Source organism: Carcharodon carcharias, chromosome 3 (assembly GCF_017639515.1).
Source record: "Carcharodon carcharias isolate sCarCar2 chromosome 3, sCarCar2.pri, whole genome shotgun sequence".
Taxonomy (NCBI): Eukaryota; Metazoa; Chordata; class Chondrichthyes; order Lamniformes; family Lamnidae; genus Carcharodon; species Carcharodon carcharias.
In genome coordinates, this window is record NC_054469.1 from 61,195,662 (window position 1) to 61,218,394 (window position 22,733).

Genomic DNA, 22,733 nt, shown 5'->3' on the forward strand with positions numbered 1-22,733 from the left:
ATGGAGTCCTTACAGGAAGCAGGGTGTGAGGAGCTGTAGTCTAGGTAGCTGTGAGAGTTGGTTGGCTTGTAATGGATTTTGGTGGACAGTTTATCACCAGAGATTGAGACAGAGAGGTCAAGGAAGGGAAGGGAAGTGTCAGAGATGGACCACGTAAAAATGATGGAGGGGTGGAGATTGGAAACAAAATTAATAAATTTTTCCAAGTCCTGACGAGAGCATGAAGCAGCACCGAAGTAATCATCGACGTACTGGAGAAAGAGTTGCGGAAGGGGGCCGGAGTAGGACTGGAAGGAGGAATGTTCCACATACCCAATAAAGATACAGGCATAGCTGGGGCTCATGCGGGTACCCATAGCCACACCTTTTATTTGGAGGAAATGAGAGGAGTTGAAGTTCACGTGATACTTTGACAAACACTTTCCTAAAGTCCATATAGACAACATTCCATTACTTTCCCTTCAATAACCTTTTCTATTACTTCTTCAAAAAATTCAATTAGATTAGTCAAGCACGATTTTCCTTTTACAAATCTGTGTTGGCTACCCATAATATGAGATGGTTCAGGTTGTCTTGCAAAGAAGATGCACAGGAGTTCAAGGCACACCCACACAGAGCATGGCAAGAGATGCAAAAATGGATCCTTCAGCAAAAAGAATGAAATACGAAGCGACTTTCAAGGCAATAATCTTAATATTTGCTAACTCATCAAATGACTGTACTGTAGTGAGGGAATTTGGTGTTGGTGAAAAACTGGCATAAGAATAGAAGAAAGAATCCAAGATGCAAGATCCAAGATGAAGGGAATGCCCAAGACTAAATGCACATTCAGAACAGGGACCAGCCACTGTCCTGATCTTGACAAGAATGCATCGGAATGGGTCCTTGAAAATCGTCGGAGGGTTACATCGTCAGCAGAAATGCAACGCATATGTACACAATAAAGTAGGCTAAATCAAAATCTGAATCCAGCAAAGATTTCAGACTAACAGCTAGTTTGCGTAGCTGCTTTATGGAACAAAATAGTCTCATGTTGTCACAGAAGACCAGGTTTGTTCAGAGGCTACAATGAGACCTCAATGCCAAAATTACCAATTCCCAGCTGATCATCAGAGAGTTACAAAGACACGAGTATCCTTTATGTCACCTCAGCAACATGGATGAAATTTTCATATTCCCAGCAGCCAAACTGCAGAGTGGAAAGGTTCAAAAACAGTTCTAGTAAGAACAACAGGATAAGAGAAGACAGGATTCACTGTGGTGCTAGCCTGCATGGCAGACGGAACAAAATTAAAAGTGTATGGCAATTTTCAAATGTAAAAACATCAAGTTGCCTGCAGGAGATTTTGTGCATTGTCATGACAACAGTTGGATAGATGAGGAAGGAGTGGAGTTATGGGACAAGTGTGGGACATGTTGAGGTCCCATATAACCGATGAGGTCAGGAAGTGCCTGGGAAAAAAATAACACCTACATTGCACTTATACCAGAGAGTCTAAATCTAACGTCCATAGTTCAATCGTTGGATGCATGCCTCAAAAGCCATTTAATGATAATGTTCGCACTGAATGGACTAGGTGGATGGAAGAAAACCTTCACAAAGAGTGGAAATATGCGTGCAGCCCCACGTGATGTTTTGTGTGCTTTCATTATCAAATCATGGGATGCTATTCGTGCACAAAGTGGCATCAGACATTCAAAAAATGCAGAATATCCAATTCAATAGTCGGAGAGGAAGATAATTTATTGTGAAGGGTTAATTCTTAAAGTGAAAGAACCAAATCTGTTCAATTGACTCAATGAATTCAATGAAATCTTTGCATCGGATGCCAAAGACATTTGGCAATTTTAAAATGCTTTGATTGTGTTTAAAGGAATCTTTGGACAATTAATTAATTCACTAAACCGTGCCATGTTAATGTGAATTTTCAGTGTCATGTTCTGTTTTCACATTTCAGAATAGCAACTACCCACACCGGCAGTTCACATATTATACCAGTGTATAACCTGACCCTGATTTTAGAAGAATTTTTGGAGCCCTCAAAGGTCAACTTATATGCCATGATCTATGGTAGTACTTTATCAACTGGTCCAAATGCAATGGGTTGAATGGCTTCCTCCTATTCGTAAATTTTCTCCTCCTATTCATAAATTTTTTATGTTTTTAAAACAGCATATTCAACCCACAGTGAGCAGCAGAGCTGCATTCAAAAACTCTTGCATATCTTTACTGTTAATTGTTAAATATTAACTTTGTGTTTATCATTTGTTTACTTATTATGACTGGCCTTGTAAAATAAAGTTTTAAAGGAAAATAATAATATTTTAGTTTCAACGTGGGTAAGTAGCTTAGTCACAGAGAGGTTCCCATGTTAGATTTCCACTCGTATTGCTAATCTGACCCAGGCAGTGATTGAGGAACTAAAATTAGGCGCAGAGAGATGAGCAGAAAGAAAATCGCCTAGACACAATGTCCATGATCAGTATTCCCTGCTGGAATTATGAGAGAGAGAGCAGCATCTGGCTAGGCTGTGATGACCCTGCAGTCAAACAGCTTGTTGGTAATAGTCTAGGCTAAATTACGAAGAATTGGCATATAGTTAAAGCATCAGAGGCATCAGGTGCCCACTGAACTGTACCACAACCAGCAGACAAGCTTTGAAGGGAAGAAACAAATGGCACAAGAGAGAAAAAAAATCTTATTTGAATAAAGAAAACAAAAAAGATGTTTTTCTCTTTGGTCATGCTGGGGTCTTTTAATTATTACAAACACTAAACAATCTCTTACCTGGGTTGTAGAAACCATAGTTGCAACAGAAACAGTGGCCAAAGGTGATGTGCTCATCTGTGAATGGGTTGTACTTTGTGGAGGTAAAATAGAACTGGAAAGTGGAGTACTGCAGCTTGAGCCTGGTAGTGTATTCTGCAGTGAAACTGGTACATCACTACTTGTGTAAACACCTGAAAAGAAAAATGGGTTGTGCAAATCTCAGATTAAAAATTCACATTATTCATTTTCTGAAACTTTCCATTCATCTAAGGACAACAATCTTCCATATATTTATTAATATAAATCCTGTGCCATTAATCAGTCATCCAGGGCATGAACCAGTGTTTCTGATTAGTTTTACCACTCTTACGCTGCAGCCTAAACTCAATCTATCATTGTATCACGGCAAATTTACTGAAACAACTGATCACAGAGCTTGGCGAGGTAACGATATTACACTCTTTCCCGATACTGAAAGACACAGGTTTAATCAACATAATATTTGTAACTAGCAGAGGCTGCAAAACACTTGCTGTCTAAAACTTCAGAATTTGGTAGTTATTCCTTCATCCAAAACTTGAACAGGTTCAAAACTTCTCACTCTGGGAAAAGCTACATAAAAGGTGCCCATAGGAAAAAACACGGAGGAATATAAATACAAATTCTGCCAAGTTTGTTTGTGTGATTTTATTGTCATAGAATATGAAAGTCTAATGGGAATCATTTTCTCCCGAGATTAAAAGGTAGGTTTACATCTGATGGGCTCAACATTATTCAAGGAATGAAGACTATATTCCCTTGAAATCTGCCCGTTATAACTTCAGCATCTATCATCAAAAAAAAAACAGCTTTCTAACCACCAATCTTGTTCCATGATAAAGTCCTTGCTTAGAATTAAAGTTTTGTAGTAACATTATAACAGCTGATTCTTCGAGTTTAAGATTGTGAGGTGCAATGCTCACTGGAGTTAGATTGTGTGGAAACTCTAGACCTTTATCATATTCTTCATCTATAGAATTAACACTGATGCATTCTATTCATTCACCTGACAACTTTTCTAAAATGTTTTCATTCAAATCCAGTGAACCATCATTTTTAACCACAAAGAATAGCTTTCAAATAATGTTATATCAAATGATTGTCCCTGTCATTTTGCCACACTTAGCCGATTCCACCATCTCATCCATCCCTCCCCTGAGATCCCTATCCCACGCCAATCCATTCCTCTCATGCCATCCCTGACCCTCACATCAATCCCAATCTATCCTTCACGGAAGCAATTTGTCCAGTATGGGTGAATTGGCTGTCGGGCTTCCCTTACTGTTCCCCCCACCAACAATCTTTGGCTGCTGCACATGTGTCAAGCGCTCCAGTCCTTCACACACCCAACTTGCCTCCATATGTTTCAGACACTGCTCACCAAATAAACCCACCAATAGTTGTGCTCCTTAAGTTGGTCAATCAAAACAGTCTGGGCAGGCAAACTAAGCATTGTTGCTATAGATACTATCACATTGCAAAACTTGTTTAAAGTGTGATTAACTGTACTCTTCCCTAAAGTCTGCGGGCTGACAAGAGCCCGGGTCCTGATGGACTTCATCCTAGGGTCTTAAAAGAAGTGTCTAATGAGATAGTTGATGCATTGGTTTTAATTTTCCAAAATTCCCTTGATTTGGGGAAGGTCCCATTGGATTGGAAGATAGCAAATATAAATCCATTATTCAAAAAGGGAGGGAGACAGAAAGCAGGAAACTACAGGCCAATTAGCTTAACATCCATCATCGGGAAAAAATTAGAAGCTATTATTAAAGTAGTTATAACAGGGCACTTGGATAAGCTCAAGGTCATCAGGCAGAATCAACATAGTTTTGTGAAAGGGATATCGTATTTAACCAACTTGTTGGAGTTCTTTGAGGAAGTAACATGTGTTGTGGATACAGAGGGACCAGTGGATGTACAGTGCTTAGATTTCTAGAAGGGATCTGATAAAGTGCCACATCAAAGGTTATTGCAGAAAATAAAAGCTTATGGTGTGGGGGTAACACGTTGACATGGATAGAAGATTGGCTGACTAGCAGGAAGCAGAGAGTAGGCATAAATGGGTCTTCTTCAGGTTGGCAAGAAGTAGTAAGTGGTGTGTCACAGGGATCAGTGCTGGAACCTCAACTGTTTACAATTTACATTAATGTAAGTTGTGAAGAGGAGATAAGGAGGCTACAAACAGATAGAGATAGGTTAAGTGAGTTGGCTAAGGTCTAGCAGATGGAGTTTAATGTGGGGAAATGTGAAACTGTCCATTTTGGCAGGAAGAATAAAAGAGAAGCATATTATCTAAATGGCGAGACATTACAGAGCTCTGAGGTGCAGAGGGATTTGGGCTGTCCTAGTGCATGAATCACAAAAGGCTAGTATGTAAGTACAGCAAGTAATTAGGAAAGATTATAGAATGTTATTGTTTATTGCGAGGGGAATTAAATACAAAAATACGGAGGTTATACTTCAGTTGTACAGGGCACTAGGGAGACCACAATTGGCGTACTATATACAGTATTGGTCATCTTATTTAAGGAAGGATGTAAATGCATCGGAAGCAGTGCAGAGAAGATTTACCAGGCTAATACATGGGTTGTCTTATGAGGAAAGGTTGGACAGGCTAGGCTTGTATCTGCTGGAGTTTAGAAAAGTAAGTGGCAACTTGATTGAAACATGTAAGATCCTGAGGGCTCTTGACAGGCTGGATGTGGAGAGGATGTTTCCTCTTGTGGAAGAATCTAGAACTAGGAGTCACTGTTTAAAAGTAAGAGGTAATCCATTTAAAACAGAGACGAGGAGACCTCTCTGTCGCTTGCAATTTCAACACACACCCTGCTCTCATGCCCACATGTCTGTCCTTCGCCTGCTGCAATGTTCCAGTGAAGCTCAACGCAAACTGGAGGAACAGCACCTCATCTTCCGACTAGGCACTTTACAGCCTTCCGGACTTAATACTGAGTTCAACAATTTCAGATCATGAACTCTCTCCTCCATCCCCACCCCCTTTTTCCAATAATCTATAATTTTTGACAAAATATATTTTTCTTTTCCTACCTATTTTCAAATTTATTTTGATCTATTGTTTTATCTCCACGTTTTAGCTCATTTTGATCCCTTCCCCGCACTCCACCCCCACTAGGGACGGTCCTGCTTGATACCCTTAATGTCCCCATTAGCACATTTCTTAGATAGTGTCACCACTGTAAACACCCCTTTATCCTTTTGTCTATGACATCTTTGGCAATCTCTTCTTTGCCTCCACCTATCACTGGCCCCCTATCCAGCTCTACCTGTCCCACCCTCCCCCACCAGCTTATATTTCACCTAATTTCTCTATTTCCTTAGTTCTGAAGAAGTCATATGGACTCGAAACATCAACTGTATTCCTCTCCGCAGATGCTGTCAGACCTGCCGAGTTTTTCCAGGTATTTTTGTTTTTGTGCCATACAACATGATGGGGGATATCTTCAAAGTGATGAAGGGACTTTGTCTCCACATTGAATGTTGGTGGTCACTCCTACTGATATTGTTATGGGCAGATGCATCTGCAGCAGGCAGGCTGGTGAGGAGGAGGTCAGATATGTTTTTCCCCTCTTGTTGGTTCCTTCACTACCTGCCACAGACCCAGTCCAGTAGCTAAGTCCTTTAAGACTCGGCCAGCTCGGTCTGTGGTGGTGCTACTGAGCCACTCTTGATGATGGGCATTGAAGTTCCCATCCAGGGTATATTCTGCGCCCTTGCCACCCTCTGTGCTTCCTCCAAGTGGTGTCAACATGGAGGAGTACTGCTGATTCACCAGCTGCAGAAGGGGGGGTGGAAGGGCAGTATGTGGTAATCAGCAGGAGGTTTCCATGCTTGATCTGATGCCCGGAGACTTCATGGAAGCCAGAGGCGATGTTCCGTATTCCCACAGCAACTCCCTCCCGACTGTATATCAATGTGACGCCTCCTCTGCTGGGTCTGTCCTGCCGGTGGGACAGGACATACGCAGGGATGATGGTGTCTGGGGCTTCTAAGGTATGTAAGGTAACTGTAAGGTATGATTCCGTAAGTATGGCTATGTCAGGCTGTTGCTTGTGAGGCAGCTCTCAAAATTTTGGCACTAGCCCAGAGGTGCTCGTAAGGAGGGCTTTGCATGGTCAACAGGGCTGGGTGGTTTTATTCCTTTTTATGGACTTCGTAGTGATTTGATACAACTGCCATTTCAGAGGGCATTACTCTGGATCTGGAGTCACACGTAGGCCAGACCAGGTGAAGATGGCAGATTTCCTTCCCTTTAAGAAATTAGTGAACCAGATGGGTTTTTACGGCAATGGTTATCATTTGACTTTTAATTATTTATTGAATTCAAATTCCACCGTGGGATTCCCAGAGCATTACCCTGGGTCTCTGGATTACCAGGCGAGAGACAATGCCACTACTTCCAGCTACTACTCTCTGATTATATCCTCATCAGTTAATACTTCTCTACTTCCCACTGCCAGTTCCTCTCTTCTCCATTCTAAACTTCCCCTGAGGTTCCTACCCCCCTGCCAATCTAGTTTAACTGTCCCCAAAAGCACTATCAAACTTCCCCACAAGGACATTAGTCCCAATCCTGTTAAGGTGTAACCTGTCCTTCTTGTACAGGCCCCACCTGCCCCAGAACTGGTCCCAATGCCTCAGAAATCTAAAGCCTTCCCTCCCACTCCATTTCTCCAGCAATTTGTTGAACTGCTGAATCATCCTATTCTTATGCTCAGTAGCACATGGCACTGGCAGCAATCCTGAAATTGAAGTCCTGTTTTTAATTCCCTTCCTAACTCCTTAAAATCAGCTTTCAGGATCTCATCCCTTTTCCCACTTATGCCATAGGTCACAATGTGGACCACGACCTCTGGCTGTTCATCCTCCCCCAAAAGAATGTCCTGCAGCCGCTCTGCGACATCCTTGACCCGGGCACCAGGGGGACAACGTGCCATCTTGGAGTCATGTCTATGGCTGCAGAAACACCTGCATGCTCCCCAACTTTGGAATCCTCTACCACTATAGCACTTCCACTCTTCCTCCTCCTCTCCTGTGCAGCTGAAACACCCATGGTGCCACGAACTTGGCTGTTGCTACAGTCCTCTGAGGAACCATCTTGCTCAACAGTATCCAAAATGGAAAAGTGGTCGAGAGCAAGTCAGGCTCAGGGAATTCCTGCAGTACTTACCTGCTTCTCTTAGATACTCTGGTGGTCACCCATTCACTCTCTACCTGTGCACTACTTAGCTCCAATGTGAACACCTCTCTAAACTTGCTATCCACATAATCCTCAGTCTTGTGGATGCACCACAGTGACTCTAGCTGCTGGTGACACTTACTGCAGGTGCCTGCATGACTTCCCACATCCCGCAAGTTGCACATTCCACGTGCCTGAGCTGCACTGACATATCTTAAGCTTTAAAATCTGGCTGATCTGGTTGTGGTCTCAACTCCATTTTGCCATCTGCCCCCCTTAACTCTCAACTCCCTTGTCTATCAAAAATCTGTCCAACCCTGCCTTGAATAAATTCAACAACCACGCCACTACTGCTGTCTGGGGAATAGAATTCCACATACGAACGACCATTTGAGAGAAAATTCTCATCTCCCTCTTAAACGACCTCCCTCTTATTCTTAAACTATGTCCCACGGTAGTAGTCTCTCTAAAATTGAAACATCCTCCCGGTATCTACTCTATCAAATCCCGTCAGGATTTTATATGGTTCAATAAGATCACCTCTTATTCTTAATTCCAATTCGTATTGGAAATTTATGATTAAATGAGTAAATGAGTATAGGCCCAGCCAGTTCCAGCTTTCTTAATAAGATAAGCCCATCATCCCAGCAATGAGTGGAATGACCCTTCTCCGAACTGCTTCTAATGCAATTATATTTTTTTTCAAATAAGGAGACCAGAATTGTACACAGTATTCCAGATGTGTCTCACCAAGGCATTGTTTGTGGGTTCAAGTCGCACTCGGGTCGCACTTAAGCAGAAATTGTAGGCTCACACCTCAGTGCAGTATTGAGGAAATGCTGCACTGTTGGAGTTGCCATCTTTTGGAGGAGTCGTTAAACCAAGGCCCTGTACAGCTGCATCAAAATTTCTGAACTTTCATATTCCATTCCCCTTGCAATAAATGCCAACATTCCATTTGCTGTTCTAGGAATTCTATTTATTGCTGAAACTGCAACGGGTTCATCACTGATTTGCATTTTCCACTTCTTGAATCTCATTCTTCAAGATTCAATCTTCAATGACTGACAGACTCAGCAACACGGGTCACAATTTTCAATGTCAGCATCAAAGTGTCTCAAATATTCAAACCAAATATTGGTAAGGATGCCAGGGATAACTTCTCTTCTTCAAAACAGTATCATGGGAACTTTTACATCTACCTGAAAGGGCAGACGGGCTCTTAGTTTAATGTCCACTGAAAAAAGACGGCAACTCCAATAGTGCAGCAATTCCTCAATAATTTGTTAACATTAATTCACAGGATGTGGGCTTCGCTGGCTGGGCCAGCATTTATTGCCTATCCCTAGTCATCCCCTGAGGAGGTGATGGTGAGCTGCCTTCTTGAACCGCTGCAGTCAATGTGGTGTATGTACACCCATAGTGCTGTTAGGAAGGGGGTTCCAGGATTTTGACTCAGCAACAGCGAAGGAACAGCAAAATATTTCCAAGTCAGGATGTATCTGTACTGAGGTGTCAGCCTACAATTTCTGTTCAAGTCCATGGAGAGTGAATTGAACCCACAATGACTCAGAGGCAATATAAGCTAACTGGCTCAATTTTAAAGGGGATGCAGGAACAGAGGTGTACAGAAGTCTATGAAAGTGGCAGGACAAGTAGATAAGACAGTTAGTAAGGCATATGGGATCCTTGTCTTAATAGGTGGAGGCATTAAGTGTAAAAGCAATTAATTTATGCTAAACCTTTTTACATCACTGATTAGAGAGAGGAAATACTTGAAGGGTTGAAATCCTTGAAAGTTGATAAGTCACCAGGGCCAGATGGATTGTTTCCAAGGCTGCTGAAAGAAGTCAGGGAGAAGATAGCAGATGCCCTGAGGATGATTTTCCAATCTTCACTAGATACAGGGGAGATACTGGAGAAATGCAAACGTAGTTCCATTGTTTAAAAAGGGATCAAAGGAAATGCCAAATAATTTTGGCCAGTTAGTCTTACATCGGTGGTGAGCAAATTAGTAGAATCAATCCTGAAGGATAGGATTAACGGTCATGTGGAAAGACATGGACTAGTCAGGGATGGTCAGCATGGATTTGTTAAAGGAAGGTCTTGCCTCACAAATTTGATTGAATTCTTTGAGGAAGTGACTAGAAGGGTGGATGAAGGTAGTGCAGTGGATGTTGTGTACATGGATTTTAGCAAGGCATTTGATAAAGTCCCACGTGGCAGATTGGTCAGGAAAGTAAAAGCCCATGTGATTCAGGGTCACGTGGCAAAATGGATAAAAGGTTGGCTTTGCAACAGGAAACAAAAGGTAATGGTCGATGGATGCCCTTGCAAATGGAAAATTGTCTGAAGTGGTGTTCCACAGGGCTCAATGTTGGGACCCTTGATGTTTGTGTCATACATTAACGATTTGCACGTGAACGTGGGGGGGCACGATTAGGAAATTTGCAGATGACACAAAGAATGGCCGAGTAGTGGATAGTGTAGAGGATAGCCATAATCTCCAAAATGATATAGATGGGTTGGTGGAGTGGGCGGTAAAGTGGCGGATGGATTTTAATATAGAGAAGTGTGAGGTCAAACAGTTACAGGGATTACACAATAAATAGGAATATACTAAGAGGGGTAGATGAAGTGAGAGATCTTGGCATATAAGCACACAGGTCCCTGAAGGCAGCAGTTCAAGTAGACAAGGTGGTAAAGAAGGCATGTGGAATGCTCTCCTTCACTGGCAGAGGTATAGAATATAAAAGTAAGGATATAATGTTGGAATTGTATAAAACACTGGTGAGGCCACAACTGGAGTATTGTGTGCAGTTCTGGTCACCACGTTACAGGAAGGACATAATAGCTCTGGAAAGAGTGCAGAGGAGGCTTACAAGAATGTTGCCAGGGTTAGGAAAGTGTAGCTACAAGGAGAGATTGGATAGGTTGGGGTTATTTTCTTAGAACAAAGGCTGAGAGGTGACTTGATTGAGGTGTACAAAATTATGAGGGGTATAGATAAAGTGGACAGGATGGTTTCCCTTGGTGGAGAATTCTAGAACCAGGGGACGTAGATTCAAGCTAAGTGGCAGAAGGTGCAAGGGGGACATGAGGAAGTGGGTAGTGGGTGTCTGGAATTCATTGCCCAAGTTGGTAGTAGAGGCAGAAACTCTAAACTCTTTTAAAAAATGCCTGGGTCTGCACCTTAAGTGCTATAAGCAGCAGGGCTATGGGCCGGGTGCAGAAAGGGCACCTGGGTGTCCTCGGGCTGGCATGGACAAGATGGGCTGAATTGCCCCCTTCTTGTTCTGTAACTTTTCTATGGCTCTATGGTTAGACATCAGCCAGAGTATTATCACCTGAGCACCATACTTGTGGAAGGATTTGTCACGGCATTAGAGAGGATGTAGAGGAGAGTTACTAGGAAGGTATCAGGAATGAGGGGCTTCGGTTATAAACAGAGATATGAAAAGCTGAGGACAGTTCTCCTGAGAGCAGAGAAGATTAAGGGAGAGATAGAGGGGTGTACAAAATCATGAATTGTTTTGATAGAGTAAATAAGGAGAAACTATTTCCACTGACAAGATCAGTAACCAGAGGATACAGATTTAAGCTAATTGACAAACGAGTCAGAGGCAAGAGGATGTATTATGACATGGAATGCGCTGCCTGAAAGAATGATGTAAGCAGTTTCAGTGGTAATTTTCAAAAGGGAATTGGATAAATATTTGAAGGGGGAAAATTTGAATGGCTATGGAAAAAGGTCAGGGGAATAGGAGTTTTTCCATTAGTTTTCAGACGCTACATTTATTTACCATCTAATACGTCATACATGTTATAAAGTCTTACCTGCTTTTGTTTAAAAACAAAAACAGAAAAATACATGTTACAAAATGTTGGATCTCCTTTCAAATATTATATACTCAATTTTACAAAGTCAAATTCCAAAGTAAATTTGACTCTGTGAACACTGATTTGCTTATTTTGAAGACACAGGAAATTCATCCTCAAATTATTAAGATCCATGGTAATTGTTATCAAAAAGGATTAAAAGGCCAGCTTCCTTTTACTTTGTTTCATTTATGCCTCAGTCTCATTAAGTTAAAGAAGGAAACAATGCTTTCCTGCACTGCATAAATACAAGATTAGTGGCTGCTGACCCAGAAAATGAATTAAATTTGATGATTCATGAATTCTTTCTTACATCTAATTAGTTCAAGATTCCTGAAGCATGCAAAATCATTGCATTTAAATATTCCCTCTGCTTAACTCAAAGGATATAAATTAAGCAGTAAAGGAGTTAATAAGGATATCAAAACTTGTACTGGTTAATTACTTTGCCAACACTATTTGAAAGGATTTATTGAGAAAGGCAACAAAATAGCAATTTGCAACATTCAACCAGTTGTAAAAACTCAACGGATTCACTCATATCTTCTAGGGAAACCTGTTGTTCTTGCTGGCCGATATGTGGCTCCAGTCCCACACTAACTTCCCTCCGAAGTAGGCTAGCAAGCTGCTACCAATAAGAACAAAACATGATGGGCTACTCCATAAGCATCAAATCAGGATGCAATCAAGGCATCGCCCATTCAGTCCTGTCAAGTTCTCCTCCCTAACACCTGGGATTGTACCAAGGTTGGGAGAGCAGCCTCAGACAAGTCAAGCAACAACCTAATGCAGTCATAGTAAACAGAATCATACCTATGTCCCAGGCTCCATCATCACATCATGGGGATGTTTTACCCCACCAGCATGACAGACAGGTAATTCTGTATTGACTTTTTATTATTGTATCAAACATTTGAGATGCTGCTTTTAATATCTTGCGAACCTGAACTCCCAATCTTTCTGCCCTTTCATATCACCTAGCTATTCCTCAAAGTACATGAATTACCTTTTATAATCAAAATTTGCAATCCCACATTTACATGTATTAAACTCCATCTACACCTGTCTTTTCCATGCTCACCATTTTTTCAATATTTCATCGTAACAAAACTCTGAAGGGTCATATGGACTTGAAACGTTAACTGTTCCTCTCCACAGATGCTGCTAGACCTGCCGAGTTTTTCCAGCATTTTCTGTTTTTGTTTCAGATTTCCAGCATCTGCAGTGTTATGTTTATATATTACATTCCCTCATAATACCTTTGATTCTCGGAATTATTTACATCTAGTCCTCCAAAGTAATTGAGGTGTAAATAAGCAGTCCCAGAATCGAATCCTCTGCAACATTGCAGTCCACTTCTAACAAAACTGAGAAGTTCCCAAAAGCGTTAGCAAGTGATTGAAAAAGAGGGAGTCAGGGAGAGAAAAAAAGGAGGGGGAAGGAAAAAGTAGAAGTAAGGAAAAAGTGGAGGGAGAAAAAAAGGAGGGGAGAAAGAGAGATTTAGTTATGTAAATATTCATATTGTAATAAATGTTTTGGTACATAAACCTACCCATACACCCACCTGAACCAGCTGGAGATGAGCTGACACTTAGACTCTGTAAACTTCCATTCCTGAGCAGAGATGGAGATTTCTGCAGATTTGCACTTGCCACACTTCCTGCAGCAGATGTAACAGATGATGATGGTGATGCAGAAGAGAGAGACAGCTGGGAAATGCTATCCTTATTTTTACTTCCTTTTGGTCTGCCAGGTCCATGCTTGTACTTTTTATTTCCTTTTCGTTTTTTTCCTTTTACTATCTCTTCCTCCATGACTGAAGTTTGAGCTCTTTTATACCCTGGTACAGTACTTGATGTCACAGTAGTAACATCAGAGATGTCATAATCTCCACAAACACTCTTTGAGTGTTCAATGTTTATTGTTTGAGGAGGTCCAGATGATGTCAGTGGGAGGCCCAGCACAAGACTAGCATTGATCAAAGTCCTTTCTTGGTCAAGAGTTTCTCCCTTAGTTGTCTCTCTGGTTGAGGACTGTTGTGAATGACTGTAACCATCAGTTCTTGTATCCGGTTCAGTGAAAGTTTGAAACTCTTGTGGTGATTGGACTGAACTGCTAGATGATTTTACACTGGTTGGGGTTCCTAGTAGACTGCCTGCAACAAACATATTAGTTAACTGATAAAGTTACATGAGTAAGGTGAGTGCAAAAATCAAATTTGATTTCTTCATCATTCTATAAATGAAAAGTTTAAAATACAAATGTCATAATGAGCTCTACCAATTTAAATAGAAGACGAATGGCAATAATTCACTATTTCCATTTTTTTAAAAGATCTGTTTAAAACCCTCATGCTTTCTCTAGAAAATAAATTTCAGTTTCACACAAAAGAATTTTCACTTCACATTTACAGTATTTTTACGACATGATAAAAAGTACACACTTCAAAAACAGTATTGCTTGGACAAGCCTTATTAGTGGTTGAACCAGCAGCCAGAAAAATAAAGAATCCTTTGCTTACCAATTCAGTAGATGAATTAAGGAATAGTAGATGCATTTTAATTGCTCAAGTATTCCAATAACATTTAAAAAATCCTGTGTTGTGCTCAGCTATCTGCACCAAATATTTAGCCCATTCGCTGATTGATTAATCCAAGCTGTTAAATGTCAGCCCACTTTGTGTGACCAAGATTGCCTTGTTGCACATTAATTCAACCAGGTCAAAATAATATTTACTCACTTGAGGAAGCTAATAATATATCAGGTCATAGAATCAGTTTTAGACAAATGAAGAACTAATTTAGAATTGTGTGGATCAGTGAAAAAGTGAGAAGGTAGAAGAGTCAGAAGAAATGCAGGTAGAACATTAACAGTTTTAAAATGGGGTCAAACAACTCTTTGGACATTTCCAACTGTTGTATCTACTACAGGTACATGGAACAAAGAAATAAATAAATTTGCATTTTGATAGCATGTTATCATGTCTCAGCACAAAACAAAGCTTTATCAATTGAAGGGCAGTGTCATTTTTGTGTGGGCAACAAGTCATAGACAATTTACAAACAGCAAAGTTAAACAAACAACAACAAATCAACAAATAGCTAATCAATTTTGGCAGAGTGTTCAAATAGTGTCAAATAATGAACCATTTCCAGCTAGCTAACCAAGTACCTATAATTTCAGTTTAACTTCTTACCTGAACAACAATACCTCTGACAATGCAGCACTATTTCAATTATTGCATTAAAATGCGAACCTAAGCTATGTGGTCAAGTCCATGGCTTTAACCTATAACGTTCTAACTCAAGATTGCTATTAATTGAGCTATGAAGTAGTTGAGTGAATGGGCACTGTAACAAATCAAAACAACAATGCTGGGGGAGCAAATGAAATCAGAGTTTCCAATATATTCTCCAATTAAGCCCAGCAAAATCCTACAATCCCATCCAGTAAAAAGAAATTTCGCTTTGTAATTATAACCCAGTAATTCTAACACAAAATGGAAGTATTGATCTCATGAATACCAAATTGTCACATTTCAGGATATTTGCTTTTTTTTTTAAAACATAGACTTACATTTAAAACATGCAAAAGCAACAAATCCCCAGTTGCAGGCTAAAGGTTTGTACGGAAGTTAGACAAGCCAATATGTGCAATATGGTCAAAGAGTTTTCTTCAAATGAAGACAGCAAGAGTCAATTGCTTCATCCCAAGTGATTAAGCCCAGATGACCCCTATTCGTTTTAAGAACAAGAGATAATGATTTTGAGATGCACACCCTAAGGAGTGAAAGAGGTAGCCAGTTTTATCACTTGCCAATCACCACCCCTTTTTTCCTATGGTATAAATTAATATGATCATTTGAAATTTGGCATTCTCATGTTTGTCCTGATGAGTGCCAGGTGAAAAGCTGTGGCAACATGTCTCTCTTTTCAGTGATATTCAAAAGCAAGGAAGTTATGCTAAATATTTAGAAATGATTGGTTAGGCCCCAGCTGCACCGCAGTGTTCCATTCCTGGCACCTTACTTTAGGAAAGATATCAAAGCCTTAAGGGGGTACACTGGAGATAAACTAGCATGCTACTAGGGATGCAGACTTTTAGTTACATTCTAGCCAGACTAGAGAAGCTGGGATCGTTCTTTTTGGTACAGAGGTGGTTTAATAAAGGTACCGTATTCAAAATTATGGAGGGCTCTGAAAGATTAAAACAACAGCAACTGTTCCCAGTGGCAGAAGGGTCGACAACCAGGAGATACAGATTTAAGGTACTTGGCAAAAGAATAAGAACATAAGAAATAGGAGGAGTAGACCATACAGCCCATCGAGCTTGCTCTGCCATTCAATATGATCATTGCTGATCTTGAGTTTCACCTCTACTTACCTGCCCGTTACCCTTGTCCCTTGATTTCCTGAGAGATTAAAAATCTGTCTATCTCAGTCTTAAATATATTCAACGATGGAGCATTCACAACCCTCTTGGGTATAGTATTACAAAGATTCACAACTCTGAGTGAAAGAACTTTGCCTCATCTCAGTATTAAATGATTGTCTCTTTATCCTGAGACTTTGCCCCCATTTTCCAGATTCCCCTGCCTGGGCAAAAAACAAATCTCTGAATATCTACCCTGTCAAGCCCCTTCAGGATCAGAGGCAAGGTGAGGAGAAATATTTTAAGCAGCATGCTGCGATCTGGATGCACGCCTGAAAGCGTAGTGGAAGCAGATTTAATTGTAACTTTCAAAAGAGAATTGGATAAATGCTTGAAAAGAAAAAAAATTGCTGGATTGGGGCTAAAGGGCAGTGGAATCGGATGAATTTTACAGAGCACAGACATGAGGGGCCAAATGGTCTACTCCCGTGCTGCACAATTCTGTGATAATCATTGAACAAAGCTTTCAGATTTACATTCAGATTGTTCTTCAAATTATTTTCGAAAAGAATTAAGCAGACGATGCTTTAAACATATGATCATATTTCCAGAAAATGCTGGAAATATTAAGTAGGTCAGGCAGCAACTGTGGAAAGAGAAACAGAGTTAACATTTCAGGTCAATAAACTTTCATCATAGTCCTGAAATTATGAATAGTCCATGGTCATCAACCTGAAATGTTAACTCTTTTTCTCTCTCCACAGATACTGCCTGACCTGAATATCTCCAGCATTTTCTCTTTCTATTTCAGATTTCATGTATTTGTAGTATTTTGCTTGCAGAATCATATTTCTCTTGCAGAATCATATTTCTAGCTGGGTTGACTAAATACTACCAATATGTCATGGGAAATTGTGTATAATGCAGGAAATGTCTCCATCTGACTTCATAGTAGTCTGGACAACGTTATAGAAAATAGAAAAAGTGTAATTTGGTCATACAGAAATTGAGTACTGCTTAAAAAAAAACCATGCTGTCAAAGGTTTTTTATCTTGCACTCATCGGGGCAGTTCACAAAGGGGACAACAATTTATACTGCATGAGAAGAAAATGTGGATTGGTTGGTATGTGAACTCTGATTGGTTGAGGCATTGCCATGGAGAATGCACCAGGGAACTGCCAAACTTTTGATTGTAAGAATTATACTGAAAACCAATTTAAGATCATCAGTCAGGCTCGCAGTGTGGCTCATTTACGCATGCTAGAAACTACATATATTCACATACAGGGCCCCGTCCTTTGCAGACAAAAAGAACATGTCCACACATTGCACCTTTTTCAACTAAACAAAAACTTTGGGGACAGCCATTCCTTGGTTCATTCACCATGGTAATGCCTTGACCAGAGTTGACCTGCCTGGTTTCAATTTGAACAAAAACCCTGTCAGTTAACTGTTCCCTGGTGCATTCTCCATGGTAACATCTCAACCAATCAATCAGCACTCTCTTCTCAGGTAATATAAATTGTTGTTCCCTTTGCTATTGAATCTTGCAAACCGTCTCGATGAGTCCAAGACGAAAAGCTTTGACTGGATGTGTCTTTTTTTCGGCAAAATAGAAAAACATTTAGAAACTGAAGTATAATAAAGAATAGTCTGCACAGATTTCAAAAGGGTAGGCCATGTTTAACCAATTTAATTAAGTAACAAAAAGAGTAGACAAGGATAACATACTTGATGTAATATACTTGGATTTTCTATAGATGACTCACAACAAAGGTCAGAGCACGTCGAGTCAGGGGACAAGGAGCAGAATGGGTAGCAAACTGGCTACAAAACAGAAACAGAAAGTAACAATTGAAAGTAGTTACTTAGAGGTGAGATTGTTCCACCAGGATTGGTGCTGGAACCTCTGTTGCTTACCACATACATAAATGATTTGGACTCAGGAATCTGAAATACAAATCAAAGTTTGTAGATGTCACCAAACGGGGTGGTTTAGTTAATGCTGGGGAAGGCTGCAGCAAAATATAAAAGGATATTAATAAATTTGAAGAACAGCTGTGTAAATTGCAAATGAATTTTATTGCAGATCAGTGCAAGGTGGTAAATTTTGATAGGATGAATGAGGAGATCACCTATTACCTCAAAAATAAGCATCTAACTAGTGTAGAAGAGCAAAAGGATATTAGGGCACAGATTCAGAAATCATTATTAGGAGTAAGACAAGTAAAAAAAAGACGTAAAAAATGCACTTAGGTTCATTTCTGGAGAAACAGAATTGAAAATCTGAGAAGGTTATATCACACTAAAACAAAAATACTTGGAAAAACTCAGCAGATCTGACAGCATCTGCGGAGAGGAACACAGTTAACGTTTTGAGTCCATATGACTCTTCAACAGAACTAAGGAAAAATAGAAGAGGTGAAATATAAGCTGGTTTAGGGGGTGGGGGGGGGGGGGGGGGGGGGGGGGGGGGGCGTGGACGGACAGGGAGAGCTGGATAGAGGGCCAGTGATAGGTGGAGATAACCAAAAGATTTCATTGACAAAAGGACAAAGAGGTGTTGAAGCTGGTGATATTATCTAAGGAATGTGATAATAAAGGTACAGATAGCCCTAGTGGGGGTGGCGTGGGGGGAAGGGATCGAAGGCTAAAAGGGAGAGATAAAACAATGGATGGAAATAGGTGGGAAAGGAAAAATAATTATACAAATAATTGGAAAAAAGCGGGATCGCAAAGGGGTGGGGATGGAGGAGCGAGTTCATGATCTAAAATTGTAAAATCCTCCCTTTTCCCAATAATTTATATAGATTATTTTTTTTCCCACTATTTCCATTATTTTTAAATGTATTTCCATCTATTGTTTTATCTCTGCCTTTTAGCCTATTTCGATTCCTTCGCCCCACCGCACCCCCACTAGGGCTATCTGTACCTTTATTATCACATTTCTTAGATAATATCACCTGCTTCAACACCTCTTTGTCCTTTGGTCTATGATGTCTTTTGGTTATCTCCACCTATCACTGGCCCTCTATCCAGCTCTACCTGTCCCACTCCCCCTTAAACCAGCTTATATTTCACCTCTTTTCTATTTTCCTTAGTTCTGTTGAAGAGTCATACGGACTCGAAACGTTAACTGTGTTCCTCTCCGCAGATGCTGTCAGACCTGCTGAGTTTTCCAGGTATTTTTGTTTTTGTTTTGGATTTTCAGCATCCACAGTTTTTTGCTTTTATCTTAAGGTTATACCATACTTGCATACACTTCTCAGTTCTGGCCACCATTTTACAAAAAGGATATAAAGGCACAAATAACTAAAAATTGGAAAATGTAGTCAAAACGGCTGACGTAGTGTTGGCTTTCATCTTAGGGGAGTGAAATATAAAAGAGTGATACAGTGTGCTTTCATTCAACCCCAAGTGACACATTCAGGCTGTGAAATTCGATGAACTTTCAAAATGAGCACTCTGGTTGCAATTCGTGGCTAACCTGCTCCCATAGCTTCTAATGCAGACAGCACACTAATTTCATTCTGCCTGCCTTCAACTAAACAATTCTAACCTGCAGCTAGTGCTAAGTGCATTGCTGAGTGGCTGCATGCCTGAACAGGGGCAGAAAATCATGAGAAGCTTGCATGAGTCAAAGATAGCATGCACCAATTAAAACCAGCCTGCATCTCTTAAAGGAGATATATCTTTTGCATAGAACGGATGTTGGAAGTGTTTCAGAAAGTGATTTTATATGAGAAAGACACAATAATTCCACAACGTGGCAGACACAGACTCCAAATATTTTCCAATGCTGCCCTGGAGGGCTTGCTGCAAAAGATGTCATCTATCCATAGGGAGTCCGACCAAGTTTCAAAGGCAATGGGTAAGACAGCCTTGGCATCAATGCTAAGAGTCCAGACCTGGGGAACTGGGTACTGCCCTAAAAGAAATTTACGAGTGGTCAAGGTCAGTGAACATATCTTTAAATATCATACCCTACTAAATGCACCTGTAGCCTCACACTGCTCAATGCGTCACACGCCCATCACCCACCCAGAAGCAATCTCCATCTCTATCACAACTTCAATCTAGCATCCACAGCTACAAGCCACCCTTACACACTTAGAACTACTGAAAGCCTCATATTCACATCTCACAGTTTCCCCACACTGCCAATTATTAAGCTATGACAGCCACATCACCCAAACACATTTTTGCACACTCACTGAAACACTTACCTCTCTCTTACAGGCTACGGTAATGAATAATTAGAGGCAATGGCACTGAACCAACAGAGGCAGGCATGGTTGCATCTCCTGACCCCAATGGAGGAGACAGTGCTCATCAACACTGGAGCAACCATGATTGGAATAGCAGCCAGCAGTGGGGCTGAAACCATCAAGATGGGGAACAGTGGCATAGTAGGACAGTGGCGGAATGGTAATGTCACTGGGCTAGTAATCTAGAGGCCCAGGCTAATGCTGGCAGCTGGTGTATTGTAAATTCAAATAATTAACAAAAAAAATCTGGAATTGGAAGCTATTCGCAGTAATGGTGACCATGAAATTATTGGATTGTCTTAAATCCATCTGGTTCACCAACATCCTTTAAGGAAGGAAGTGTGGCATTGTTACCTGGTCCGGCTTATATGTGACTCCAGACCCACAGCAATGTGGCTGACTCTTAAGTGCCCACTGAAATGGCCAAGCAAACAACTCCATTGCACCAAACAGCTACAAAAAAGTCGAAAAGGAATAAAACTGGATGGACCACCCTTGGCCCCAGAAACAACAATGGCACACCCTGCCCAATTGACCCCCACTAACCTAGGGGCTTGTCCCAAAATTGGAAGAGCTATCCCACAGACTAGGCAAACAACAACCTGACAGTGTCCTACTCACCAAATCATACCTTACGACCGATGTCCTAGATTCCTCCATCACCATTCCTGGATATGTCCTCTCCCACTGGCAGCCCAGACCACTAGAGGTGGTAGTACTTTGGTATACAGTCAGGACAGAGCAGCCCAGGGGGTCCTCAACATCGACTCCTGGCCACAACAAGTCTTAAGACATCAGGTCAAATATGGGCAATGAAACCTCCTGAAGATTATCACCTATTGCCATCCCTCAGCTCATGAATCAGTATTGTATGATCAACACCTACTTGACCTCGGCCTCACCAATCTACCTGTCAAAGATGCATCAGTCCGTGACTGTATTAGTGGGAGTGACTGCCACACACCCTTTGGAGACAAAGTCATGTTTTCACAGAGGATGCCGCCCATCGTGTTGTATCACTATCACCGTGTTAACTGGTGTAGATTCAGAACAGATCTAGCAGCTCAAAACTGGGCCATCAGCAGAAGCAAAATTGTATTTGACCACAATCTGTAACCTCATGGCCCAACATACCTTCACTCTACCATTACTATCAATCTAGGGGATCAACTCTGATTCACTAGGAATAGGAGAACATGCCAGGAGCATACCAGACACACCAAAAAATGAGGTACCAACCTGAAGAAGCTACAATGCAGGATTGCATGCATACCAAACAGCAGAAGCAGCATGCGATAGACAGAACTAAGCAATCCCACAACTAATGGGTCAGATCAAAGTTGTGCAGCACTGCCAATTGTGAAGGGTGGTAGACAATTAAATAACTAACAGGAGGCAACAGCCACACAAATATCCCCATCTTCAATGACGGGGGACCTATTACGTCAGTGCAAAAGGCAAGGCTGGAGCATTTGCCTTCATAATCTTCAGCCAGAAGTGCCAAGTGGATGAACCACCCAAGGTTCCCTACATCACAGATGCCATCCTTCAGTCATATTAATTCAATCTAAATATCATCTAGAAATAGCTGAAGGCATTGGATAGAACAAAGGCTATGGGCCCTGGCAACATCCAGGCTGTAACTCTAAAGACTTGTGCTCCAGAACTAGCTAAGCCCCTAACCAAGCTGTTCTAGTAAAGCTATACCCCTAGTATCTACCTGACAAATGTGGAAAATTGTCCAGGTATGTCATGTCCTGAAAAAGGGCAAATCCAACCAGGTCAATTACCATCCCATTAATCTATTCTTGATCATCACTGAAGTGATGGAAGGTGCCACTGACAGTGCTATCAAGCAGCACTTACACAGCAATAACCTTATCACTGATCCTCAGTTTGGGTTCCACCAGGGTCACTACTGACCTCACTGCAGCCTTGGTCCAAACATGGACACACAAGAACTGTCTTCAAGTGGTGAGGTGAGAGTGATAGCCCTGATATCAAGGCAACATTTGACTGAGTGTGTCATCAAGAAGGCCTTGCTAAAATGAACCCAACAGGGATCAGGAAAAACCTCTCCTTGTTTCATTTTGTATGTAGCACAAAGGAACACAATTGTGGTTGTTGGAGGTCAATTATCTCAGCCTCAGGGCATCATTGCCGGAGTTCCTCAGGTTTGTATTTCAATCTCAACCATCTTCAGCTACT

The 22,733-nt window shown here is 41.0% G+C and overlaps 1 protein-coding gene across 11 annotated transcripts in view; it reads right to left on the minus strand.

Annotated features, from left to right (window-relative positions):
* Positions 1 to 22,733, minus strand: part of mllt10 (MLLT10 histone lysine methyltransferase DOT1L cofactor) — a 319,789-nt gene that overhangs the window by 122,975 nt on the left and 174,081 nt on the right. For 10 of the 11 annotated variants that reach the window (XM_041185195.1, XM_041185194.1, XM_041185198.1 and 7 more), the window contains 2 exons: positions 13,450 to 14,040; positions 2,789 to 2,961 (listed from right to left, as the gene is read on the minus strand). In XM_041185195.1, the coding sequence (XP_041041129.1) occupies positions 2,789 to 2,961; positions 13,450 to 14,040 (764 nt within the window). The remainder of the gene's footprint in view (positions 1 to 2,788; positions 2,962 to 13,449; positions 14,041 to 22,733) is intronic. The other variant, XM_041185205.1, reaches the window with a different exon arrangement.